At 65.3% G+C, this 22,339-nt stretch overlaps 1 protein-coding gene across 8 annotated transcripts; it reads left to right on the top strand.

Annotated features, from left to right (window-relative positions):
• The first annotated feature begins 1,403 nt into the window (after window positions 1-1,403).
• Window positions 1,404-21,973, top strand: TERT (telomerase reverse transcriptase). Of its 8 annotated transcripts, none has more exons than XM_033852736.2 (16): window positions 1,404-1,651; window positions 1,757-3,119; window positions 6,953-7,148; window positions 8,335-8,515; window positions 9,372-9,551; window positions 10,140-10,298; window positions 12,910-13,005; window positions 13,473-13,558; window positions 14,313-14,426; window positions 14,839-14,910; window positions 16,595-16,783; window positions 18,223-18,349; window positions 18,989-19,050; window positions 19,643-19,767; window positions 20,560-20,697; window positions 21,176-21,973. In XM_033852736.2, the coding sequence occupies exons 1-16, from the start codon at window positions 1,433-1,435 to the stop codon at window positions 21,277-21,279; spliced, it is 3,411 nt and encodes a 1,136-aa protein (XP_033708627.1). In that variant the 5' UTR covers window positions 1,404-1,432; the 3' UTR covers window positions 21,280-21,973. The 8 variants fall into 8 exon arrangements, with proteins under 8 accessions (XP_033708627.1, XP_033708625.1, XP_033708626.1 ...); XM_033852734.2 differs by having other exon boundaries at window positions 19,887-20,697; XM_033852735.2 differs by lacking the exon at window positions 21,176-21,973 and adding an exon at window positions 20,971-21,169 and having other exon boundaries at window positions 19,914-20,697.
• Window positions 21,974-22,339: the final 366 nt, after the last annotated feature.

Raw genomic sequence — 22,339 nt, 5'->3', positions numbered from 1 at the left:
ACGCTGGTTTCTCCAGTTTCTAGTTGTTGGAAAAGAACAAATTCCCCAAAGCCGCCCCAAATCCTCTACTGGCAGAAACAAGCAAGTCTCAGAGACCTTGCGGCGCTCACGCAGTGGACTTCCAGGAGAGCCCCCCTTAGTCCCGAGGGTTACAAGCCGGGCAGACCAGAGCGAGCAGGATGAATGTGAGGCGACGTCGTCGACGGAGGGGTAGCGGAGGCCTGTTTACGCCATGAAGACGAGCAATTTCGGACCACGCTTCTTAACGCTGTGAAAGGTTAACATTTGTTCAGCCGCTCAGTGTTTGCCAAACTCAGGTGCCTCGTCTCCGCAAGCCTCCCAAGACCCAGAAGCTTCCCATTTCTTACGACTCAACCTTGAAGAACTGCAGCGTCTGGCTTTGGGTGGAATGTCATTAGGGCGACTGCTCTGAACTGTCTGGCTCACATGACCAGCCGTTGTCAGAACGGTGCCTCAGGCCTGGGGAGGGTCTGCGGCTGGGCTGCAAGGCGGGGGCTCCTCCTCTCCCTGGGGCTGCGAGCCTGGGGACAGGCCCTTGACCTGTCCAGCCTCACCTTCCTCCTGGTGCTTGCGGAGGGAACGGCAGCTCTGGGTATGGAGGGAGGCCATGGGCAGGTGCCAGGAGCCTGCAGGTGGTGCCCAGGGAGGCTGCGGCTCCACTTCTCCCCTTCCTTTGCCCAACCCATCAGGTGGGTGATTCATAGGGAACGGATTCGAGGATTTTTGGTTTTGGTGGGGATCACAGAAGAACTCAAGAAGAGAAACTACAGCCTGGGGTCAGGGAGACCAAGCCGGTGGGGGCAGTGCCGCTGTTGCCTGCTGACCACTGCCCGCCGACCGCTGCCTGCTGACCACTGCCAGCCGCCGGAGCCGGGAAAGAGCTCCAGGAGCCCCACCGCGTGCCGGTCCAGGTCCAGGGTGCGCCTGCTGCCTTGGCTTCCCCAGGCCCGCGGGGCAGGGGCGGTGGTCCATTCTCTTCTTTGCACATCATTACAAATTCGCTGCCATGAGCCCCTGCTGGACCCCAAAGCATCCCTCACTGCCCGGTCACAGCCCACGTGAGAAAGTAACACACCAGAACGACCCGCTCCGCGGGGGCGCAGAATGCACCAGGTCCCCCAGGGACCTCACGTTATGGCCCCCTCCCTCGGTACCATAGAGCCTCTCCTCTGTGCGACCCTCGCAAGACCCCTGCGCCCTGGGAGGGGTCACGGCGTGTGGGTGGGGACACTGCGCGGAGCAGCTGCGCGGTCGGAGCAGGTCCTCGAGGCACCTGGGCGCAAACACCTCTGGGGCCACACCCGCGGCCCGCAGGGTGAACTAAGGGCGGGGCTGCGGGGCTCCCGCGACCCCGCCCCTTCCTCCTCCCGACCCCGCCCCTTCCTCCGCGCGGAACCCCCTTGCTGCGAAGATGCCGCGCGCGCCCAGGTGCCGGGCGGTGCGCGCCCTGCTGCGGGACCGCTACCGGCAGGTTCTGCCGCTGGCCACCTTCGTGCGGCGCCTGGGGCCCGAGGACCGGCGGCTCGTGCGGCGCGGGGACCCGGTGGCCTTTCGCGCGCTCGTGGCCCAGTGCCTGGTGTGCGTGCCCTGGGATGCGCAGCCGCCTCCTGCCGCCCCGTCCTTCCGCCAGGTGGGCTGCCTCCGGGGACTCCGGTCGGGCTCGCCGCGGTGGTGGTGGAGGGGGTGGGGAAGGACGTACCTGCGTCCCCAGCGACTCAGGAGCCCTGCCCCGCAGGTGTCCTGCCTGAAGGAGCTGGTGGCCAGGGTCGTGCAGAGGCTCTGTGAGCGCGGCGCGAGGAACGTGCTGGCCTTCGGCTTCGCGCTGCTGGACGGGGCCCGCGGCGGGCCGCCCGTGGCCTTCACGACCAGCGTGCGCAGCTACCTGCCCAACACGGTGACGGACACGCTGCGCGGCAGCGGCGCGTGGGGGCTGCTGCTGCGCCGCGTGGGCGATGACGTGCTCACCCACCTGCTGGCGCGCTGCGCACTCTACCTGCTGGTGCCCCCCAGCTGCGCCTACCAGGTGTGCGGGCCGCCGCTCTATGACCTCTGCACCGCCGCCGCGGCGCGGCCCACGCGACGCGCGGGCGGAACCCGGAGTGGCCTCGGACTCACGCGCCAGGCCAGGAATGGCGGCGACGGGGAGGCGGGGGGACCCCGGGAGCTGCCGGCCAAGGGCACGAGGCGGCGTCGAGGCGGCGCGGGGGGCCGTCCGCCTCCAGCCAAGAAGCAGAGGCATGGCCTGGAGCCCAAGCGTGGTACCGAAGGGCAGGCGCCCGGGGCCCACCTGGGCAGGGCGCCTGGGCGGAGCGACAGCGATCCCCGCGTGATGACACCTACCAGAGCCGCCGCGGAAGCCAAGTCTCAGGAGGGCAACGTGCCCAGGACCCGTCGCCCCTTCCCGCTGGTGGGCGGCGAGGGGGGTGTTCGCTCCCCATCCTGGCGGCCGTCACATCCCCAGGGCGAGCCCGGTCCCCGAACGTGGGCTGAGACCAAGCAGTTCCTCTACTGCTCGGGTAGCAAAGAACGGCTGCGCCGCTCCTTCCTGCTCTGCTCCCTGCCTCCCAGCCTGGCGGGGGCCCAGAGACTCGTGGAGACCATCTTTCTGGGCTCTAAGCCCCGGCCACCAGGGGTTCCGCGCAGGATGCGCCGCCTGCCCGCGCGCTACTGGCGGATGAGGCCCCTGTTTCGGGAGCTGCTTGAGAACCACGTGCGGTGCCCCTACGGCGCCCTTCTCAGGGCGCACTGCCCACTGCCGGCCTCCACCACCCCGGCGGGGCCAGGCGATCAGGAGAGCCCTGGAGTGGGCGCCCGCTCCGGGGAGAGGCCGGCCGCTACCCCCGAGGGGGACGCGGGCTCGCGCCGCCTGGTCCAGCTGCTGCGTCAGCACAGCAGCCCCTGGCAGGTGTACGGCCTCCTGCGGGCCTGCCTTCGCCGGCTGGTGCCCGCAGGCCTCTGGGGCTCCCGGCACAACGAGCGCCGCTTCTTGAGGAATGTGAAGAAGCTCCTCTCTCTGGGGAAGCACGGCAAGCTCTCACCGCAGGAGCTGACCTGGAAGATGAAGGTGCAGGACTGCGCCTGGCTGCGCGGGAGCCCAGGTGAGGACCCCGCCCTCGGGACCTCGAGTGCGGCAGGGCCTCCTCCGTACCTCGCTCGGGGGGCAGGGGGCTTCTTGGTGGCTGTCGGGTGGCTCCCTCCGGGTTCTCTGCCTCTGTCCCCCTCTCCCCCCATCCAGTTCGCATAAATCTCCGGACGTTCATGGGCTCAGGCGGGTTCTGGGCGATGGGGAGGGGCGGTGAGCAGGCGGGACACGTGGTCTAGGGCTGCGCCAACAGACGGAGGTCAACAGGAGGTCCCGTGGGCGTGTCTGCGGGTCATTCGGAACCCTTTTTGACGTCAAGGTTTATCGCCTTGGCGTGGCCCCGCTGATAGAAACGGGGGCTGGACCCAGAACCCCGCTTATGGGGTTGGGAGGTGCGGCTCCTCGGTTCCCGCTGGATCTGGTCAGCCCCACGGGATCCGGATGCGAGTTCTAATTGTGCCTCTGCTAGGTCGGGGCCAGGCAGGTGGGAGGAGTGAAAAGACCGTGTCCTTGAGCAAGGCCCCAGCGCCACCAGGGGCCAAAGGGGAGCATCAGGACGCCGACCGCTGTCTCAGGGCAGTGGGCAGCCACTGTGGGCGCCGGCAGGATATTTTCTGTGGAGCTGAGCCTGCCGTGTCCCTCCCACTGTGGTGTTCTGGGTTTGACGTTGGGCTTCCTCCGGCCCAGCCACTGTCAGCCCCGCCTGGGTCAGCACCCTCCTTGGCAGGGCGGAGCCAGGAGTGAAAGGCCCAGCACCCTCCCTGCTCTCCCCACGCTCCTGAGATGATCCTGACTTCTAGAAGGAAGTCGTCTGTGAGAGCCAGGTTTGCCCCCCGCCTCCCCCATGCGTGTGACAGTCCCCGGGGTGGGGGCCCCAAAGATCGCGGCTGTGGTGGCCTCAGGTGCAGCCGGGGCACACCCTTTCTGGCTCCCCAAGAGACCCCGGGGCAGGTGACGCGGACAGTCAGGGTGACCTTCAGCAACTTGGTTTAAAAAAATGTTTTTTTAATTGTGGGAACGTAACATGAGACCTGCCCTCTTAAACAACGTTGAAGTGGACAGCACAGTACTGCGCACTGCACGCTCGGTGTCCTACAGCGGATCTCCAGAAACTTTGCATCTTGCGTGACTTTTACACCCCCTGACCAGCGGCTCCCTGCACGTGGGACGCTGTGGATGAGTCTCCAGGAGGCGGGCTTGGGAGCCCAGGCCCTCACCTGACGCCTCTGTGCTCGTGGGGCCCCAGCCTGCTTTGTGGAAGGAGGCTCTGAGTTCTGTGCTCTGGCCCCGATTTCAGATGGGGTCCCTGTGCCCCTCGAGCTGCAGGCACTGAGGAGGTGGTGTTTTCCCAGGCGACTGGGCCTTTGCTCACCTGAGCTATGCCCCTGGTCATTTGCTCCTTTCCATGGCCTCGGCCACGCCTTCTGCCCACTGGCTGAATAAATGCTGCTCTGAGCTGCGGCTCTCCGAGGTCGCCTCTTCCACCCTCTCCTGCCGGAATGCTGCCCTTCCTCCGTGCCGGCCAGGCACTCCGTCCACAGCGCCAGCCTCCTCTGCCTCCGTTGAGGCCATTGTCGTGCCTACCATGCTGCCCACTGATACCTGTCTGCTCCCTGATCCCCAGCCCCGGAGGCCGGACAACCGGGCTGTCCACATCTGGGGCCACGTGTCACTAGAGACATCACCAGAAGGATTCCTGCTCGCTGCCTTAGCTTCTGGGTGGCCCATCCTGTCCGCCTACATCCGACCACGGTTGCTTTTCCTGAGCTGCGGGTGGGAGCGTTCCCCCTCCCGCCCCTGAGCCCCATGGACCTGAGACGTGGCTCTGACGTCTCAGCGGGGTGTCGGCCGCTCCTAATTTCCCCACCTCTCTCCTCCTCAGTCACCTGCCGCCCCTCCGACTCCCTCCCCGGCTGTGCATTTCCCCAGCCCCGCAGTAGCTGCCCCGTGTTTCGATCGGCCGCTTTTCTGTGTTTTCTGTTTCTACTGTGATGGCTCCATTGATCTTGGAGTTATTTGGACGGTTATGTTTTATTTTCCGAACGTGTGGCAGTTTTAAATTGCCTTTTACGGTTGATTTCTGACTCAGCCACGTGCGGGTGCGCAGGACCGCGGTGGCCTGGAGCCCGCGGAGGCCGGCTTGGTCCCGTGTGTGGCGTTAGCACGAGTGGTTCCCGTGTGTTTGCAGGCGGGGTTGGTGCTGCGGCCACCACGTCGGGTGCCGTGCAAAACGTGTGTCCTTCCGGATGCCGCGGCGCGGAGGGTACCCGGCCCCAGGGGGTGGGCGTGTCCTTTCCTGCTTGCCCGCCGGTTGTGAGCCGCCGGCACGTTTTAGCCTTAATCTTCCCCATGAATGTTTAGTGGCTCTTTTTACCATAAAGTGCGTTTACCCGCCTTCCCATTGGTTAGTATTTCCTGCTTGTGTCGTTTTTCATTATTTAGTTTTTATCTTCAACTTGTTCGTGGTTTAAGTGTCTTAACAACAGCACTGAGCTGACTTTTCTTTTTCTTTTTTTTTTTTTTTGTTTTTGCGGTACGCGGGCCTCTCACTGCTGTGGCCTCTCCCGTCGCGGAGCACAGGCTCCGGACGCGCAGGCTCAGCGGCCATGGCTCACGGGCGCAGCTGCTCCGCGGCACGTGGGCTCTTCCCGGACCGGGGCACGGACCCACATCCCCCGCATCGGCAGGCGGACTCTCAACCGCTGCGCCACCAGGGAAGCCCTGAGCTGACGTTTTCCGTTTATTTTCAATCCATTCTGACAGTCTTTACCACTTACCGGGAGTGATTTTTTTTCATTTCCTGTGATGATAGGCGAGTGTGGATGCAGTTTTCACCTTGCACCGTGGCCCCCTCTTCCGCGTTGTTATTCCTCGTTTCCTGACGTGCATTTTCTCACGTGGGTGTGCGTGCGTTGGGTTTGCTTCCAGTGTTAGCTCTGTATTCTCCACTTACGCTCTCTGGGTGGTTGGTTACCTTGGGAACCGTGTAAGGGCCTTGCGTGTTCGAACCAGATCACACTTGAGCTGTTCCCTCCACTAACCCAGTTGTGTCCCAAGTTAGATGCTGCTGGTACCGCTTCTACAGCCGATGTTTATGTAGCTTCATCCCCCTTCTCTTCTCCTTGCTCACTGTTCATTGTCCTGCCTCTGGGGCCCCTTTCTTCTCCTCTGTGTTTCTTTCATGCCGTTTACGGGTGGTAAAGCCCTGGCTCTGTCCGCAGTGAGGCCCCCCTGGCAGCCTGGTGACAGCTCTCGAGATGCACCTCTGCTGGAGACGTTTCCGAGTGCACAGAGTAAAATGCAGATGACCGCAGGGGAGTGCGCTCACCTTGGCCCGCGGCTGGGTCCGGAGCCCCGCGGCGTCGGGCGTCCCTGGTGTGTGGCCGTGTCTGCTTGCCCGCGGTGTTCAGCCTGGAAAGGCCCAGGTGTTTCTGGCTCTTGCCCCCCGGGGGCGATGCACGCCAGCCTCAACTGCACGCGTCGCCCGTGTGGAGAGCCGTCTCTGCTTCCTCCAGCCTGTGTATAAAGGGGACAGATGATGACGTTCCACGTCACCGCCGCCCAGTAGAAACCTAACGTGAGCTACATACAACATTTCAGATTTTCCGTGGCCCCAATAAGAAAGTAAAGAAGGAAAGGTGAAACTAACTCAAAGACGTCTTCTATCAAAGCCCGGTGCTCCAACATCGTCACTTAAACATGCAATGGGGGACGCGTCGTTGCTGAGATACCCGCGTTCTCCTCTGCCGAGGCTCCGAGTCACGGCACGTGGGCCGCATGTGCAGCCGTCCAGGCCCGAGGGGCCGCTCAGGCAGCACGCGGGGTGAGCACCGGCCTCTCTCCTCCCAGGGGCTCGCTGCGTCCCGGCCGCCGAGCACCGTCTGCGCGAGGCCGTCCTGGCCAGGTTCCTGTGCTGGCTGATGGGTGCGTACGTGGTCGAGGTGCTCAGGGCGTTCTTCTATGTCACGGAGACCACGTTCCAGAAGAACCGGCTCTTCTTCTTCCGGAAGCGCGTCTGGAGCCAGCTGCAGAGCGTCGGCATCAGGTACGGCCATGGGGAACCACGGCCTCTCCCTGCCCAGGGCTCCTCGGCCAGCTCCTCAGGGACCCCGCCCTCGTCACGGACTCCTGCAAGCCCCTTCTTACCCGAAAGCCGGGGGCTTGGGCTGGATGGCCTGTGGGGTCTAGGAGTCTGTCTGGACTGAAACAGTACGGGCGGGCCGCTTACTTCCCCCGGCACATGGGCCCGGAGCTGTTTAATCCGCACGGAACGGACGATGACACAGATGACAGACCCGCCTATTTGACGCCGTGCAGTGGGGCGCGTCTGGGGCAGAGGCGTTGCCGTGAAGCAGGCCTCCCGGGGGCTGGATGGCCGCGGGGTGGCCATGAGATTTGTCTCAACTGCTCACTGACTGTCTCATGTCCATTTGGAAAGACTGGGCAGGTGTCAGCTGGATTGGGACCAGCCAGGATGGATGGGGTGACAGCCCGAAAGACACGGGCTGGGCCTGGCCGAGGCTCCCAGTGTCAGAGAGCTCAGCATCTGCGCCAGAGCCGTGCCCTGCGTTAGGACGTCTGTGGAGGGAGCCGGGCCGGGGTCCCTGGGCGCACGTGCTGGGGCCCGTGTCCTCCTGTGTCTGGTGGGGGGAGGCTCTGGACGTCTTGATCGTGGTCTTGAGCGAAGGCGCCCCATTTAAGTATTTCATGCCATGTGACCCAAAGCGGCCGTTTAGGCTGTCCTTGTGGGGCCCGTGGGGCCCGACCCCTGCCTGGTGGGTGTTTGAATCCCATGAGGGGCTGTGCTTGGAACCACGCTTCACCCCTGGGGCCACCAGCCCAGGGAGCATCCTCAGCCCAGCGGCCAGGAGGCAGGGGCCACCCAGGCCCTCCCTGTGGGTGGTTTTGGGGTAAAGGCTGAAGGTCACAGGTAACAAGGAGCTAGCAGGCCCATGGGGAGACATTTCTGTTCCTCGGGGGCCGCGCCGAGCACTCCCTGCCCGTTCTGTGTAGAGGAGGGCGGGCTCTCTGGCCCACGGGTCCCGGCCTACACCAGCCGGGGCTCCGTCCACCGGGAACTGGGTGTCCCGGCCCTGCCGAGGAGGGGCCTCCAGCTGACGCCCGGCCACGCCACAAGTCTGGGGTGCTGGGCATGGGTTCTGCCGACTTCACGGGCACTGGCGGCTGCCATGCTTGCCCGCCCCGGCTTCCCACGGGCACCTCTGTTTCAGACAACACTTAGAGCGCGTGCAGCTCCGCGAGCTATCCGAGGCAGATGTCAGGCGACTCCAGGAGGACAGGCCGGCTCTGCCGATGTCCAAGCTCCGCTTCGTCCCCAAGCCCAGCGGGCTGCGGCCCATCGTGAACATGGGCGACGTCGTGGGAGCCGGGAGGTCGCACAGAGACAGGAAGGTCGCCGCTTGTGCCGCTTTTAGGCAAAGTGCCTTTGAACCCCAGGCCTGGTGGTTGTAGTCAGGGTCTCGGGGGGCTGGCAGCCCCAGTGAGGCCGTGGAATGGTGGGGTGCCGTGGGTGGGGGTTCCCGGGCCCAGAGGAGGAGCTCCCGGGAAGGCCAGTCCTGTGAGGTGCTGGATGGGCTCTGGGAACCCTCTGTGCCCCTGGCCCCTGCAATCCTCCGGGGGTGGGCACGGTGTGCTCTCCGGGGCAGAGGGACCATGCGCTAGCTGTCACCAGCCTGCCAGGGTCCCGAGGACCCCCGTAGGACCTCACCCCCATGGTGAGCCCCCGTGACTGCTCCCCCCGCCACGGCACCTCTGCCTCACAGCAGCTCTGACCCCTTCCATGCGCCTCCCTGTAGGATTTGGGGGTGATTTGGGGGTGATTCTACCGTTAGTGAGAAAGAGAAGCTGTCGCTGCTGATGGGGGTTTGGTCCATGAGCGAAGACAAAGTGCTCGCCCAGTGGGGCTGGGGTCCCCTAGGAGGTGGGGCCCCCCAGGAGGCAGCACCCCTCTTCGCTGGGTGGGGGGACCAGGTAAGTAGAGGGGACCAAGGGTGTGGCTACTTGCCTTTTCCACACGTGGCGTCCGTGACCCCAGGACGGGTCCTGGGGAGACCCTGGGGTCCGGGGTGGGCGTGGGGGGGCAGCCATCTGGCCCTTCTGCGGTCCGAGGGAGGCGGGGGTGGCGGGGGTGGTGGCGGCGGCGGCACAGCGCGGGGGCCTGCCTCTCGTCCCGGGGGCTGTCTGACCCCACATCCCCTTGGTCTGGGGCCCCTCTGGTGACACTGGTCGTCCTGGGCTGGGCCTGCAGGTCCAGCATCTCACCTCCCAGGTCAAGACCCTGTTCGCCGTGCTAAACTACGAGCGGCTGAGGCGCCCCGGCCTTCTGGGGGCCTCCGTGCTGGGCATGGACGACATTTACAGGGCCTGGCAGGCCTTCGTGCTGCCCCTGCGGGCCCGGGGCCCGGTGGCCCCTCTCTACTTCGTCAAGGTGGGCGCCCGATTCCCGCCCCCCACCAAGGGCACCGGCCCTGCGGGTGACCCCTCGCCTCAGGCCCCCGCCGGTGTGGGGAGTGGCCAGCCTTTTGCAGTCCCGTGTTTGCCAGAACGAGTCACCCCTTGGGGGAGCCGCGTCCACATCCCACAGATTCTTCTGTGTGCGGGAGGGCAGGGAACCCCATCTCCATTTGGGGGTGTCTGGCTCCCCGGGGCCGAGGCTTTGTGCCTTCCCCTGTGGAGTGGACTCCGTGACTGCACCCCAGCTCCACGGGAGCTCCTTCAGGGAAGGAGACACCTGCTCACACCCCAGCGCCGGGTGCCCTGGTACCCTGGTCATCAGCTTGCAGCTCAGAGAGAGGGGCGAAGACCCGCCCCGAGGGTGCTTAGAGTCCGGGGGAAGTGGGTATCAGCGAGAGCCCCGTGGGGGGCGGGGACGAGACAGTGTGGGGGGGGCCAGGGTCTCCCCAGTCCCCTGGTGTACGATTCACCCCAGGGTTTGCTGACCGCAGGTCAGAACCAGAGGGACCGGGAACTCGGGGCCCAGGTGAGCGCGTCCTCAGGCACTTCGGTTCCCATGTAGGTGGACGTGGCGGGGGCGTACGACGCGCTCCCCCAGGACAGGCTGGCGGAGGTGATAGCCAACGTGATCCGGCCTCATGAGAACTCGTACTGCGTGCGCCAGTATGCCGTGGTCCAGAGGACTGCCCGCGGACACGTGCGGAAGTCCTTCAAGAGACACGTAAGCCCCACCTGGGGTGTGTTCGGTGCTGGGGAGCGCGCTCTGCGGGAGGCGTGCATTGGGTGGTGGGGGGCGTGGTCTGCGGGAGGCGCGGTTTGCGGGAGGGGCATGCGCCGTGGTGGTGGTGGTAGTGGTGGTGGTGGTGGTGGTGGTGGTGGGCGTGGGCGTGGGCGTGGGCATGCGCAGCAGGCCCTCCTCCCCCACCCCTCGCGCATGCGCACGCGCGGTCGTCATTTCACTCTTGGTGTTCCCGTCGGTTACTGTCCTCCCGCTGCCCCTTCACAGCCGCAGGGCCCCGACTACACAGCGGGCTGATCAGAGAGGAGGGACCCTGGTGGCAGCAGAGCCACGCGTGTTTCCGTGGTGTCCCAGCGGCCACGCAGCAGGGCCGCGTGTGCTCCATGGGCGGGGAGGTGCCACAGGGCGCCTCGCCCGGGACTCCTGGGCCGCGCTGCTGTCCGTGTGGGCGCAGTGGGTTGAGGGTGGAAGGGCAGCCCCTCGCCGCAGCCACCTGGGGCCTCCGGCCCAGGCAGGGCTGGGAGGGGACAAGGGCATTCAGTTGAGCCCGAGGCCATCAGGTGGGGGGTTTCCTAGCACTTGTCGGGAAGGCTTTTGGACCACCTCCCCACCCCACCCCGGCCGAAACAGCGTGTGTACTGGAGGCGTGGGGGGGGGCGGAATTCCCCCAGAAGTTCTTGGAAAAGGCACGTGTGAAGACCCCGGCACAAGGCGCTGGTGAGCATGGTTTGCGAGTCCTGAGTGTGCGACGCAGGATCTTGGGTTTGTGGACAGGGATGACGTCTTCTCCGCTTCACGGCCCAGAACAGCAGCGCCCGCGGGACTCCCTCCCGCCCCCGGGGGCACCTCTCCTACCCCGAGCACGGCGACATGCTCGCTTGTCTCTAACTCTGTAATGTGAAATCAGGGAAACTCTGCCCTCCTGTCCGGTTTCCGCCGCGTCTGGGGTCCAGCCGCCCAGAGCAGCGTCTCCGTGTTCCGTCCGCGGTCACCGTGCGCGGTGAGGTTTCGCCTTCCGCTGGGTGGGCGTTTGCCGGTTCCTCTTTGGACGTGAGTGAGGCCGCTGCCAGCATCTCCAGGATGTGCCGTTTGGAAAACAAAGTCCTCGTTGCCGTGGGCGGATTCCAGGCTTGTGTAGTTTTAGGAGATGTTGCCCAAGAGGTTCCAGCGCGGCTGCAGGCGGCCCTGGCGGCGGTATTGGCGGTACCGAGGGACCAGGGCTGCAGCCGCCCGGTGGGGCAGCGCGGTCCTGTCTGTGGGACTCGGTCTGGGGAGATCCGGTTCTGGGCACCTTGTGTACTGGCCACGTGGTTGTGTCCTCTCGTGGGGTGCCCATCCCATCTCCCCGGTGCTGCCAGGCTGTCTCCTTGGTCATCCATCTTAGGGGACCTTCCCACGCTCTGGGGACAAGTCCTTGGGCAGCTGTGGGCTCCCAGGCGCCTTCTCGCCTGTCTCGCCTTTTCTTTTGCAAGTGGAGTCTCCACAGACAGACGCTTTTGTTTTGAGGGGTCCAGCGTATCCGCGGGGCGGGGCTGAAGCCGTGTTGTGCTCGAGCGGCGCGCCTGCCCGGCTGCCTGACCCTGATGCTCCTTTGGAATGTTTCTCGCTAGAGCCGGCGTTCAGTCCAGGGTCTGTTCTGAGTTAATTCTTGCGCTGCCGCTTTAACATGTTCCGTCTCTGCTGGAATCTGCGCGTTTATAGACCTGTCTTCTGGTTCACTCACCTGCTCTTTTCTGTCTCTGATTTTAAACCCATTTATGAAATTTTTAATTTTAGCCAGCCTGTTTTTCAGTGTTAGAAATCCGTGTGAATTTGCTCACAGATTCCAGGGCTCTGGTTACATCCTCCGTCTTTGTTTTGTTAGCAGTGTTATCTTGAGTGATACCAGCTCGCCTGCAGGCAGGTTTCTGTCGTGTCTGTTTCTGCTGGTTTGTGGGTGGTTTTGGTCACACAGGCCTATTCTATGGCTTCTGGGATTTTTTCCCGGCGTGCCACACTCTGTAAATAGGGCTTTTAACACAAGGGTTTTGCGAGCTTTTCTCCGGAGTGGGGGGTGTTTTCCTGGCAGCGGTGGAGCCGGGTCCATTCTAGACAGTGGTGCCTGGTCTCCCTCACTCGGCCCTTCCCCAGTGTGGTCCCCTCGGAGGGGCTGGGCTCCCTCAGCCCCACTCGGCGTGGCTCCAGGGGCGCCTGCTGCTCAGGGTGTTTTCTCTGCAGCCCCTCCCCCGGGAACTGCCCCTCAGTCCCAGCTACTTCGTGGCTCTGAACCCCAGCATCTTCAGCCTCAGAGCCCCCATTTTCTGCTCGGGCTCCACCTCCCACGGTGGATGCAGGCCTTGGGGAGGAGTCGGGGTGAAGGTGGGATGCACCCCGAGGACTGAGACCCCAGCCCGCCTGCATCCCGCCTCCCCAGCATCTCCAGGCGGCCGTGCTCTGCATCTCATCCCTGGTCGTAGCGGCCATGACAGGGGCACCACAGAAGCTGCAGGGCGGGGCCTCCCAGGCTCTGTTCCCCGTTCTGAGTGTGCCCTTGCTATCGGGGCTTGGGGGGGGGGGGCGTCCGCTCGCCTCACCCCGCCTTCCCGGCCAGCAGGTGTCCACCTTCACGGACCTCCAGCCTTACATGAGACAGTTCGTGGAGCGCCTGCAGGCAGCGGGCTCACTGAGGGACGCCGTGGTCATCGAGCAGGTCAGTCCGGGGCAGCCGTGCACACCCTCTGTGGCTGGCAGAGACTTGCACCCACCTTTGGCCGCATTTTCCCTCTTCTGGGCCTCACGCACCCTCTGCCGCCTGCCCGCGGCTCTTCTGAGATTTGCCGTACATCTTCGCTCGCAGTTTGGCCTCGAGGTCACCCGAAGGCGAGCCCCCTCCCTCTAGGAGGACAAGAAAGGGCTTGCCCCGTAGACCCGCCTCGAGCTACCCATCGAGCGACCTGTTGCCTCGTGTGAGCAGAGTGTCCCAAAGCCAGGTTTGCCAGCAGCGGGTCGGCCCTCGCGGTCCCCGTGCCTTGTGCACGATAGTCTCGGGGCGACCCTGCCACGATGTGAGGCTCCCAGACACCAGACGCCTTCCTTTGGGTCCGGGGCCCCCACCGCGAGCCGTCCGGCTGGCCCAGGGCGGCATCCACGCTGGTGAACGCCCGCCTGCCTTCGCAGAGCTGCTCCCTGAACGAGGCCGGCGGCAGCCTCTTCAAGCTCTTTCTACGCCTGGTCCACAACCACGTGGTCAGGATCGGAGGCAGGTGAGTCCGGACCCCGCGGCTCCCCCTTACCGGCCGCGGACAGGCACTGCGGCCGTGCGCCGGGTGACAGAGCAAGGCTCCCACGGCTGTGGGAAGTCCTTGCGTTCAGGAGCCGGCAGATAACTTTTTCAACGCGTGCGGAGCCAAACCGGCCTGGGCGAGTGCCTGAGCGGGACCCCGTGTGCGACCGAGGAGAGCAGTGGCCCCGGAGGCTCCGGGCTCACGGCCACGGCCGTTAGAGGTCAGCCTGGACCGCGGGGCCTTCTCGGAGGTCGTTAACCGTGGGCCATGCTCAGGAAGCTTTCTAGTTAAAGGGTGTATTTTCATTATCATTATATTCTCAGTAATTACAGCACTTGCTGAAAGATAATCACGTTAAAATATAAAAAAACACGTACACCCTGGGGAGGCACACGTGCCGACTGCACAGCGGGGCGAATTTTGCCAAAGGGAACACGTCTGCACGCGCGTGTAAATGGCACGGGGGGGGGGGGGGAAGGGGACGTTCTCCACCGGAAAGGCCACGCCTGTGGCCCCTGGCTCCTCCCCAGGGGCACCGCCACCCGCTGTGACCTTCGTGGAGAGGGGTCGTGGCACGGGAGCGTGATAAATCTTGATTCATGTCCCCCAGGCGGGTGCGGCGTGGGCACGCGTGTGCATGTGTGTCTGTGCTCCACGTCTGTGCGTGTGTTTACGACGTAAGCAGGAGGCCCACCGTGGCTGGCCCACCTTCTAACCGCGTCCTGCCCCCCAGGTCCTACGTCCAGTGTCAGGGGGTCCCCCAGGGCTCCATCCTGTCCACCCTGCTCTGCAGCTTCTGCTACGGAGACATGGAGAACGAGCTCTTCCCCGGAATCCAGCGGGACGGGTACGGACCCTCTGTGGGCGGGCGTTGCCTTGCTTGGGGCCTGTTCGTATTTTTGGTCCTGAATGTAGGCTGGGCCTCACCCTTTCTTCTCGTAATGGCGCACAGGAGGTGGTCAGCAGGCCTCAAGTGGGGAGTAAACGTGGCCTTCTGTGTGGCCGGGGCTTCGGACCAGCGCCAAGCTCGTGTGCTTCCGGCCCGACTGCAGGGCCCCTGCTCGGCATCCGTAGCTGGAGCCGAATCCCACAGAAGCCAGAGTCTTTGGTTCGATTCTGTGGAGAAGGTCGCTTTATCCGTGTCCACGGGAACACAGACATTAAATGTTTCAGCGTTGGCTCCTGTGGGAGGACGCTGCCTGTGGGCGTAAAGCAGTGCGTTCAGGGTCCCCCTCATCTCGGGGTCAATCCGTGTCCAGGGTTCTCCTGCGCTTCGTGGACGACTTCCTGCTGGTCACCCCTCACCTGCCACGAGCCAAAGCCTTCCTCAGGTAAGGGCCCCCACGCGTGTGTCTCTGCAGGCGCGTTTTGGCCCACATACGATGGTGGGACCTGTGTGCGAACGTCCGTGCTCCCCACACGTCACATCTGTGGGGAGTGTCACGCGGCGTGGTCCCGCGGCTCTGAGAGCCCAGAGTGCCGTCACTTCCTCCTGTCGCTGGCGTGGCCGTCAGGACGCAGGTGCCACTGCAGGAGCTCGGGCAGCAGGGCTGGGTCTGCAGAGGCTCCTTGGAAGTTCTGCGCCCATGATGCGCTGTGGTGGACGGAGCAGAGGCTATGCGCTCCGCACCACGGGGGACGGAAGAGGGAAGGCCTGCACGGCTCACCTGTGGCTTCCCCGCGGAGAGCGTCTGCGAGAGCGGGGAATTCAGACGTGTCAAGGAGGAGGGGTTACCAGGCGTGGGGATCGCATGGGTTTGGTGCCCAAAGCAAACCCGGCACCTGGGACCCTTCGGGCTGCGGCCACGGTGCCCCATCCGTCCCGGGAGTCTGGGGGCTTGTTTCAAAGCGTGGTTTTCCAAGGGAGGAGAAAGTTCAAAACTGAGCCCTCAAGCCGTCCCCGAGCCTGACACTTTGGTCGCTGGGCTGCCTTTGGAGAAACCCACCTGGACAGCAGCCACAGATCCCGTGTCTGCCAGCGGGTACCCCAGCTTGAAGCCTGTAGGGTCCGCCCGCTGTGATGCTCTGGGGCTCCCTATGGTGGCCCCGGCACAGGACACTGCAAATGTAAACCGTGTTGCACGCGGGTCCGCATGGGCACCGGCCGCAGTTGGAGAGCTCAGTGGCCACACGTGTCCAGTGGCCACCAGAAGGGACAGCGCAGAGGTCGTCGCCTCTGTCATGGGAAGTTCTGGGAGCGGCGCTGCTCTGTGGTCGTTGGGCTGGGCAGGGAGGTAGCTCTGAGCGTGTCCGTAGGGCCCCACCAGGGGGCGCAGCAGACAGGCACACGTCCAGGAGACTTGCTGCAAAGGAGCTGGCTCGCGTGATGGTGGGGCTGGCTGGGCAGGTTTGAAACCCGGGGGCGGGTGGCAGGAAGGGCAGGTGCTGGGGCTGCAGTCAGTGGGCGACCCCCGCAGTCAGGACACCCCTGTTTGGCTCTCAGGGCCCTTCCCCGATGGGTGAGCCCGCCCCACTCTGGGAAGTGTCCTCCTTTGAAGCCGGCTGGTTGCAGGTGTCAGCCCCACCTACAGATCCCCTGGTCTTAACGCAGACTCGAGTGTGCACACCTGGGGACCGCAGCCTCGCCAGGTGGACACATCGGCTGGCCGTCACAGAGAGGACCCATCCCTTGGACTCTGCCTGCCCTCCGAGCCCCGTGTCTCCCGGGTCCCAGCCGACCCGTCAGCTCAGTCGCCCACCTGTCTTACCTGGAGGGCCATCCCGGCGTGTGCTCGTCCTTCAGGACTGGCTCTTGGGCCTTCCGTGCTCCCCTTCCCCGCTGCCTGCCTCTGCCCTTGCTGGCCTGTCCACCCTGGCCTCTAATCGTTGGTACTTGTTTGCGCAGAAGCCTGGAGGCCAGAGCAGGGCTGTGTCCGGCCTTCCTCGCGGGCTCATGGTCCCAGCCCTCCAGTCCCCGCCCGCCTCGCCGGGCTATTAGGTGACGCTGACCTATGCCTCCGAGACCCGCGGGTGGCGTGCCCTCTGCCCGGTGGCTGACGTGCCCCCCTGCTGCAGGGCCCTGGTCCGCGGCGTGCCCGAGTATGGCTGCCTGGCGAACCTGCAGAAGACGGTGGTGAACTTCCCCGTGGAGGACGGTGGCCTGGGCGGCGCGGCCCCCCTGCAGCTGCCGGCGCACTGCCTGTTCCCCTGGTGTGGTTTACTGCTGGACACCCGCACCCTGGAGGTGCGCTGTGACCACTCCAGGTGAGCGCTGCGCCGCGCAGCTCTGCGCGTCCCCCCGCGTGGCGGGGGCAGAGGCCAGCGGCGGGCACTAGGGGAGGGGCTCTGGGGGAGCCGTTTTCTGGGCGCTTCTGGTTGCGGCACGCGGGATCTTTCGTTGCGGCGTGCACGCTTCTCTAGTTGTGGTGTGCGAGTTTTTCTCTCTCTAGTTGTGGCGTACGGGCTCCGGGGCACGTGGGCTCCGTAGTTTGCGGCACGCGGGCTCTCTCGTCGAGGCGCGCGAGCTCAGTAGTTGCGGCGCACGGGCTTAGTTGCCCCGCAGCATGTGGGATCTTAGTTCCCCAACCAGGGATCGAACCTGCGTCCCCTGCATTGAAAGGCAGATTCTTTACCACTGGACCACCAGGGAAGTACCTTCTGGGCGTTTTTGATAAAAGGAAATCGCGTGGCAGACTCGGGGACACAGCGTGTTCCGCTGGGAAGCGTGTGGAACTGAACCAGAGCTTCCAGGACCTGCCAGACAAGGGTCCCTGTGGTCTCACTGGGCACCAGGATTCGTGGTCACCTCTGGCCCGTCGGGGAGCAGGGCTGCCGTGCGTGTGGCCTGCTCTGTACACAGAGTCTTGGGTCCCTGCCTCGGTCAGCTCAGGCTGCCGCAAAAAACACCACGGACCTTTCCTTTCTCTCGGTCCTGGAGGCTGGAAGCTGAGGTCCAGCTGTCACAGGCCAGTTTCTCCTGGGGCCTCTCCTGTGAGTGCATGTGGACGCATCTGCTCCCCAAGGCCCCACACGGTCACCCTCTGTGTCCAGCCCCTCGGTGTCTCCTCTTGGGGCGCCAGTCCCATGGGATTAGGGCCCCACCTTTATGATTCCACTTTGCCTTAATCACCGTCTTAAAGGCCTTATCCCCAGACGGTCTCGGGGGTCGGGGCTTCAGCCTGTGAGTGTGGGGGATGCAGTTCGGCCCCTGAGAGCCCGTCCCCCCACCTCCCCCACACTGAGCCTGAGGGCACACAGCCCAACCTCAGGCTTTGCGCAGAGAGACTCGCGATGCATGTGGACACAGGAACCTGTGCTTTCTCATGAATAAAAAGCGCAGGTGTCAAGACGGTGGTGGATGGGCGTGCCCCGTCCTGCGCCGGTAACGCGGTTCTGCTGGAGCCCTCAGGGCTGCACTTGGTCCTCTTTCTGGGGTGCTCCCGGGAAGACGCAAGTGCAGACGCTTTCCACGCGCGGTTCCACGCGTCCGTCTGCTGCTCCCGCCGCCCCCTCTCGTGTCCGGGCACCGACCACACCGGTCAGTCATGAACTGTCCACCAGGTTGTCTGGCTCCCCGTGAAGCTGTGACCGTTTGGGGGACTGGCGCCCATTCCGGCCCAGCGCAGCTGATGGGCTGGACGTGTGTGGCGGTCAGAGTGTGAAGTGGACACACGTGTTTCCACGAACCCCACGCTGTCTCGCAGTTACGCCGGGACCTCGATCAGAGCGAGCCTCACCTTCAACCAGGGCTTCAAGCCTGGGAGGAACATGCGTCGCAAACTCTCGGCGGTCTTGCGGCTGAAGTGCCAAGGGCTCTTCCTGGACCTGCAGGTGCGCGGGTTGCCCGTGGGCGGCTGGGGCTGCAGAGCGGAGGGCAGCCGGCGCCACCGGAAGGTCTGCGCGCGCGGCGCAGATCCTGGGGGGGCACGTGTGTCTGTTCCCGTGTGCGGGCGCGTGCACGTGTGTGGGGGCGCATCAGGCATCACATACGTGTGCACTCTCAGGTTCACGTGTGTGTGAACGAGTGTGCCTGCGAGTATGTGCAGGTGTGTAGTGTGTGGGTATGCGTGCCTGTGCCTGTGTGTGCAGGTGTGCACTGTGTGGGTGAGTGTGCGTGTGTGTGTCCAGGGCCCCCGGCCCTCACCCTGCCGCGTGGCTGCCCCGCCATCCTCGCCCGGGCCCCTCCTCACAGGCTGTAGGGCCCAGGACCGCTGTGGCCTCAGCGCTGGAGCCGCGGGGCCCAGGCCGTCGTCCAGCCAGGCTGGGCTCTCCCCCTTGTCCTTCCCGCAGGCCTGACTCCACCGCAGCTGCTGAGGGGCCCCAGTGAGGACCTGGCGGGTTTCACGGGAGAGACTGATGGATTCTTACTGAGATGGTCCTTTTTTTCGTTCCGTTTGATGGGGCAATAAAGCAAAAGACAAACTCAAACACCAGAGGTATCGCCAACATTGCTTTTTCTTATGACTCCAGGTGAACAGTCTTGAGACAGTTTTCACAAATGTTTACAAGATATTCCTGCTGCAGGCCTACAGGTGGGTCCACGGGTGGCTGCTCCGCGAGGGAGGCGACGGCCCCGCCCCGGGGAGCGCGCTGCCCCCGGGTCCGTGAGGAAGCAGCGGGTGCGTCTCCGCGGCGGAACCGCCTCTCCGCGGAGCCCGTGGCAGCTCTGGAGGCGCTGCTCCCGGGCACCAGATGGTGCTGGGAGGCCCGAGCGGCCGGGGCGGCCCGAGTCCCCGCGGCGGGAGGGGCTGGCGGGAGGAGGGTGGCCACGGGGCAGGGGCGGGTAGGCGAGCAGAGGGCCAGTCAGTGCACAGGAGGCGTGTGTGGTCCCGAACACTCAGGCGCCCCCGGAAGGGACGGCGGGATGCGGCTCCCGATCATTCCAGCCCCTTCCGGAACGTTCCCTGCCCTCGGGTGGCTCTGCGGTCCCCCTCCAAGAACCAGGGCCGGGCAGGTGATCGTGGAGTCCGCTCTTGTCCACCTTGGGGAGGCGGACCCCGTCCTTCACTCACCGCGCCGGCTGGCCTCGGGGACCCAGAGCCAGGCTTGCCGCCCGTGGTCTCCAGGGAGCCCTGCCCCAGGCAGCCTGGGGAGGCTGGGCCCTGACAGAGCTGACATCCCCAGGTTCCACGCGTGTGTGCTGCAGCTCCCGTTTAATCAGCCAGTCGGGAGGAACCCCTCGTTTTTCCTCCGGGTCATCTCTGACACCTCATCCCGCTGCCACGCCCTCCTGAGAGCCAGGAACGCAGGTGTGCACAGGCGACCAGGGCATGGCTGGCGGGCCGAGGGGTCGCCCGGGGCGCTGGGCATCGGGGTCACGCCCACACGCTCCGTCCTGTGCCCGTCCCGGGTACCCCGTGTCCCGCAGCCACTGCAGCACCTGCCTCTCCAGCAGCCACGGCGGAGATGGGGCGTCGGGGCGCCTTTAACCTGCTAGCAGCTCGCCGCCCTCTGCCACGTGACTGGAGAGTGACGTGGTGCTCGGGGGCCAGCTGGTGGCCCTCCTCCCCTGGGGCTCTGGGCGCTTGCGTCAGTCCAGGCCAGGGTCCGCAGGAGGCCCCGGGCCACCCCTGCCCACCTCAGCGAGGGGCACCCACGGCAGCCGCGCGCCCGACGGCTTTGGCTTCACCGCTCCTTGGCCCGGCCTCCTCGGGGGCGTCCCCACCTGAACGCTCGCACTGCAGCCCCTGTGTCTGCACCTCTGGCCTCGTCCTGGGCGTTCCCGATCTGTCTGAGGTTCAGGCCGTGCGTGTCTCTGAGGTCCTGGGTGTAACAGACTTTGCTCTTCGTCACGTCTGTTTGTGGAGGTTTCTTGGAGAAGTTGAAGAAAACGTCTCAGTTTTCAGAATTCCTTGGTGCTCGTGTCGGGTGGCCCCTGAAATGAAGTGGCCAGTCTCCCCCCCGCCGCCCCCAAGACCTCACTCATGCCATCAGCCTGGAGGGACCCCGGCAGGAGGGCACCGTCTGGGGCCCCTGGTATCCCCAGGGAGGAACGCTGCGGCGGGGCCAGCGGAGCCTCAGCCTCTCCTCGTGTCCCCCAGGGATGTCACTGGGGGCCAAGGGCGCCTCCGGCCCGTTTCCTTCCGAGGCCGCGCAGTGGCTCTGCCTGCACGCCTTTCTACTCAAGCTAGCTCGTCACCGCGTCACCTACAGCTGTCTTCTGGGGGCGCTGCGGACAGGTAGGCGCGGGTGGAGTGCCAGGCGCCCCTTCGTGAGGTGCGGGCCCTGCCCTCCGGTGCTGGGGCCCCTCCGTGTCTGAGGGGCAGGTGGGCGGGTCTCAGAGCCCCCAGGTGAGGGTGCGGGTGCCCCGAGGGTTACAGGCCCCCTCCCTCGTCCAGGGGTCTGGCATGACCACCCGGGTCTCGCCACCTCTCCACCCCGCCCCGGGTCCTCGTCCTCCGTCTCCCCTGCAGCCCCCCACCTGCGTGTCCTTCCTCGCACCCCCGACCCAGATCCCCCTCGGGCCTCTGCCGGACAGTCCTCGTGCCCCCGGCAGGGGTGGGGTGCTTCCCCCTCCTGAGGTGCCCACCCCAATCCCGCCTGCACGCAGGGTGCTTGGCAGTGTAAGTGCCTGCGGGCCCCGGGGAAGGGCGGTCTCTGGTTTCTCCGGGGCGTAGGTGGGGGGTTGGTGGCCTGACTTCAGTCGCTGCCTTGTAGCCAGAGCCCGACTGTGCCGGCGGCTCCCGAGGGCCACTCTGGCCGCCCTGGAGGCAGCAGCCGACCCGGCCCTGACCGCAGACTTTAAGACCATCTTGGACTGACGGCAGCCCTGCTCACAGACTGGGCTGGGCTGGGCTCCGGAGCCCGGTGGGAGGGGGCAGCCCCCAGGTCCTCAGGGAAGCAGGGCCCGCGCGCCGTGGCCTTCCCGTGACGGGGTCCGTTCTCCAGCCGCTGACCACCGGGAAGCGGCAGGTGGGAGAGCCGGGCATCGGGCGGCAGGCGTCTGGACGGGGCTGGGGGGCCCTTTGTCGCCCCCTTCCCCTCGCTGCAGGGGCTGCCCCGGTCTGGAGCGAGGGCACGGGGCGGCACGTGGGGCTGAGTGGTGGGCGTGGGCTCCTTCCTGCCGACCTGTGCAGTCAGTGCCCAGCCCAGCCGTTCACACCCACCTCGGGAGCAGAGCCTGCCCCGGGTGCCTCTGCCGGCTGCATCCGCGGTTCACGCCCCGTGGCGCCTTCCCCAGAAGCCAAGGGCCCGGTCAGCTGTTTGAGGCCCGGTTCCAGCCGGCCCCGCCCCTGCTTCCGACCCCGCCTGTCCTTACGCCCGGCACCCGCCCGCGCCCCCATCTCTGGGCCCTCCCCACTGGTCCCCTCTCAGCACACGGCCCAGGTCGTCCTGATAGCACTCCTGCACCCCCTCCTGCCCCCCGCCCTGTCACCCCAGTGAAAGGAGCCTTTGCTGATGGGTTTCACAGCTTACGACTGTTCTCTGAGTTTGTATTAAAACGCGTACTGGTGAGGTCTGTGTTCTGTAATTACAAACACGTGCACCTGTTGGGGTGCGAGAGCCATGTGGGTTCTCGGCCTGGAGGGGGCTTCCTGGTGGGGGGGATGTGGAGGGAGGGGCGGGTGGCTCAGAGAGGATGCTCCCATGGGGCCCGGCCCAGCACCCCCCACTGCTGCAGCCAGCTCTGGCCAAGCTCTGTGGACACGTGGGAGAGGACAGACAAGAAAGGTCTGAGGTCCAGGACATCGGGATTCCTCCTGAGCATGCGTCTCCTCTGCCCGTTACCTTCTCAGTGGACCGTGGGATTCCCTCCTTCCCGAGGGCTCTGTGGAGTGGGCACGGGGGTCCCAGTCCAGCGCCATCCCTCCCCCAGAGTGC

Source organism: Tursiops truncatus, chromosome 3 (genome assembly GCF_011762595.2).
Source record: "Tursiops truncatus isolate mTurTru1 chromosome 3, mTurTru1.mat.Y, whole genome shotgun sequence".
NCBI classification, from domain to species: Eukaryota; Metazoa; Chordata; class Mammalia; order Artiodactyla; family Delphinidae; genus Tursiops; species Tursiops truncatus.
This window is presented reverse-complemented; position numbering and strand designations above follow the sequence as displayed.

What these genes read in the sequence shown, in the direction of transcription:
- TERT (XM_033852733.2), top strand. Translation starts at nt 1,433, where the DNA reads ATGCCGCGCGCGCCCAGGTGCCGGGCGGTGCGCGCCCTGCTGCGGGAC. An exon ending in GTGCGCTGTGACCACTCCAG is followed by an intron (nt 16,784 to 18,222) that starts GTGAGCGCTGCG and finishes GCTGTCTCGCAG; the next exon opens with TTACGCCGGGACCTCGATCA. An exon ending in GGCTCTTCCTGGACCTGCAG is followed by an intron (nt 18,350 to 18,988) that starts GTGCGCGGGTTG and finishes TTATGACTCCAG; the next exon opens with GTGAACAGTCTTGAGACAGT.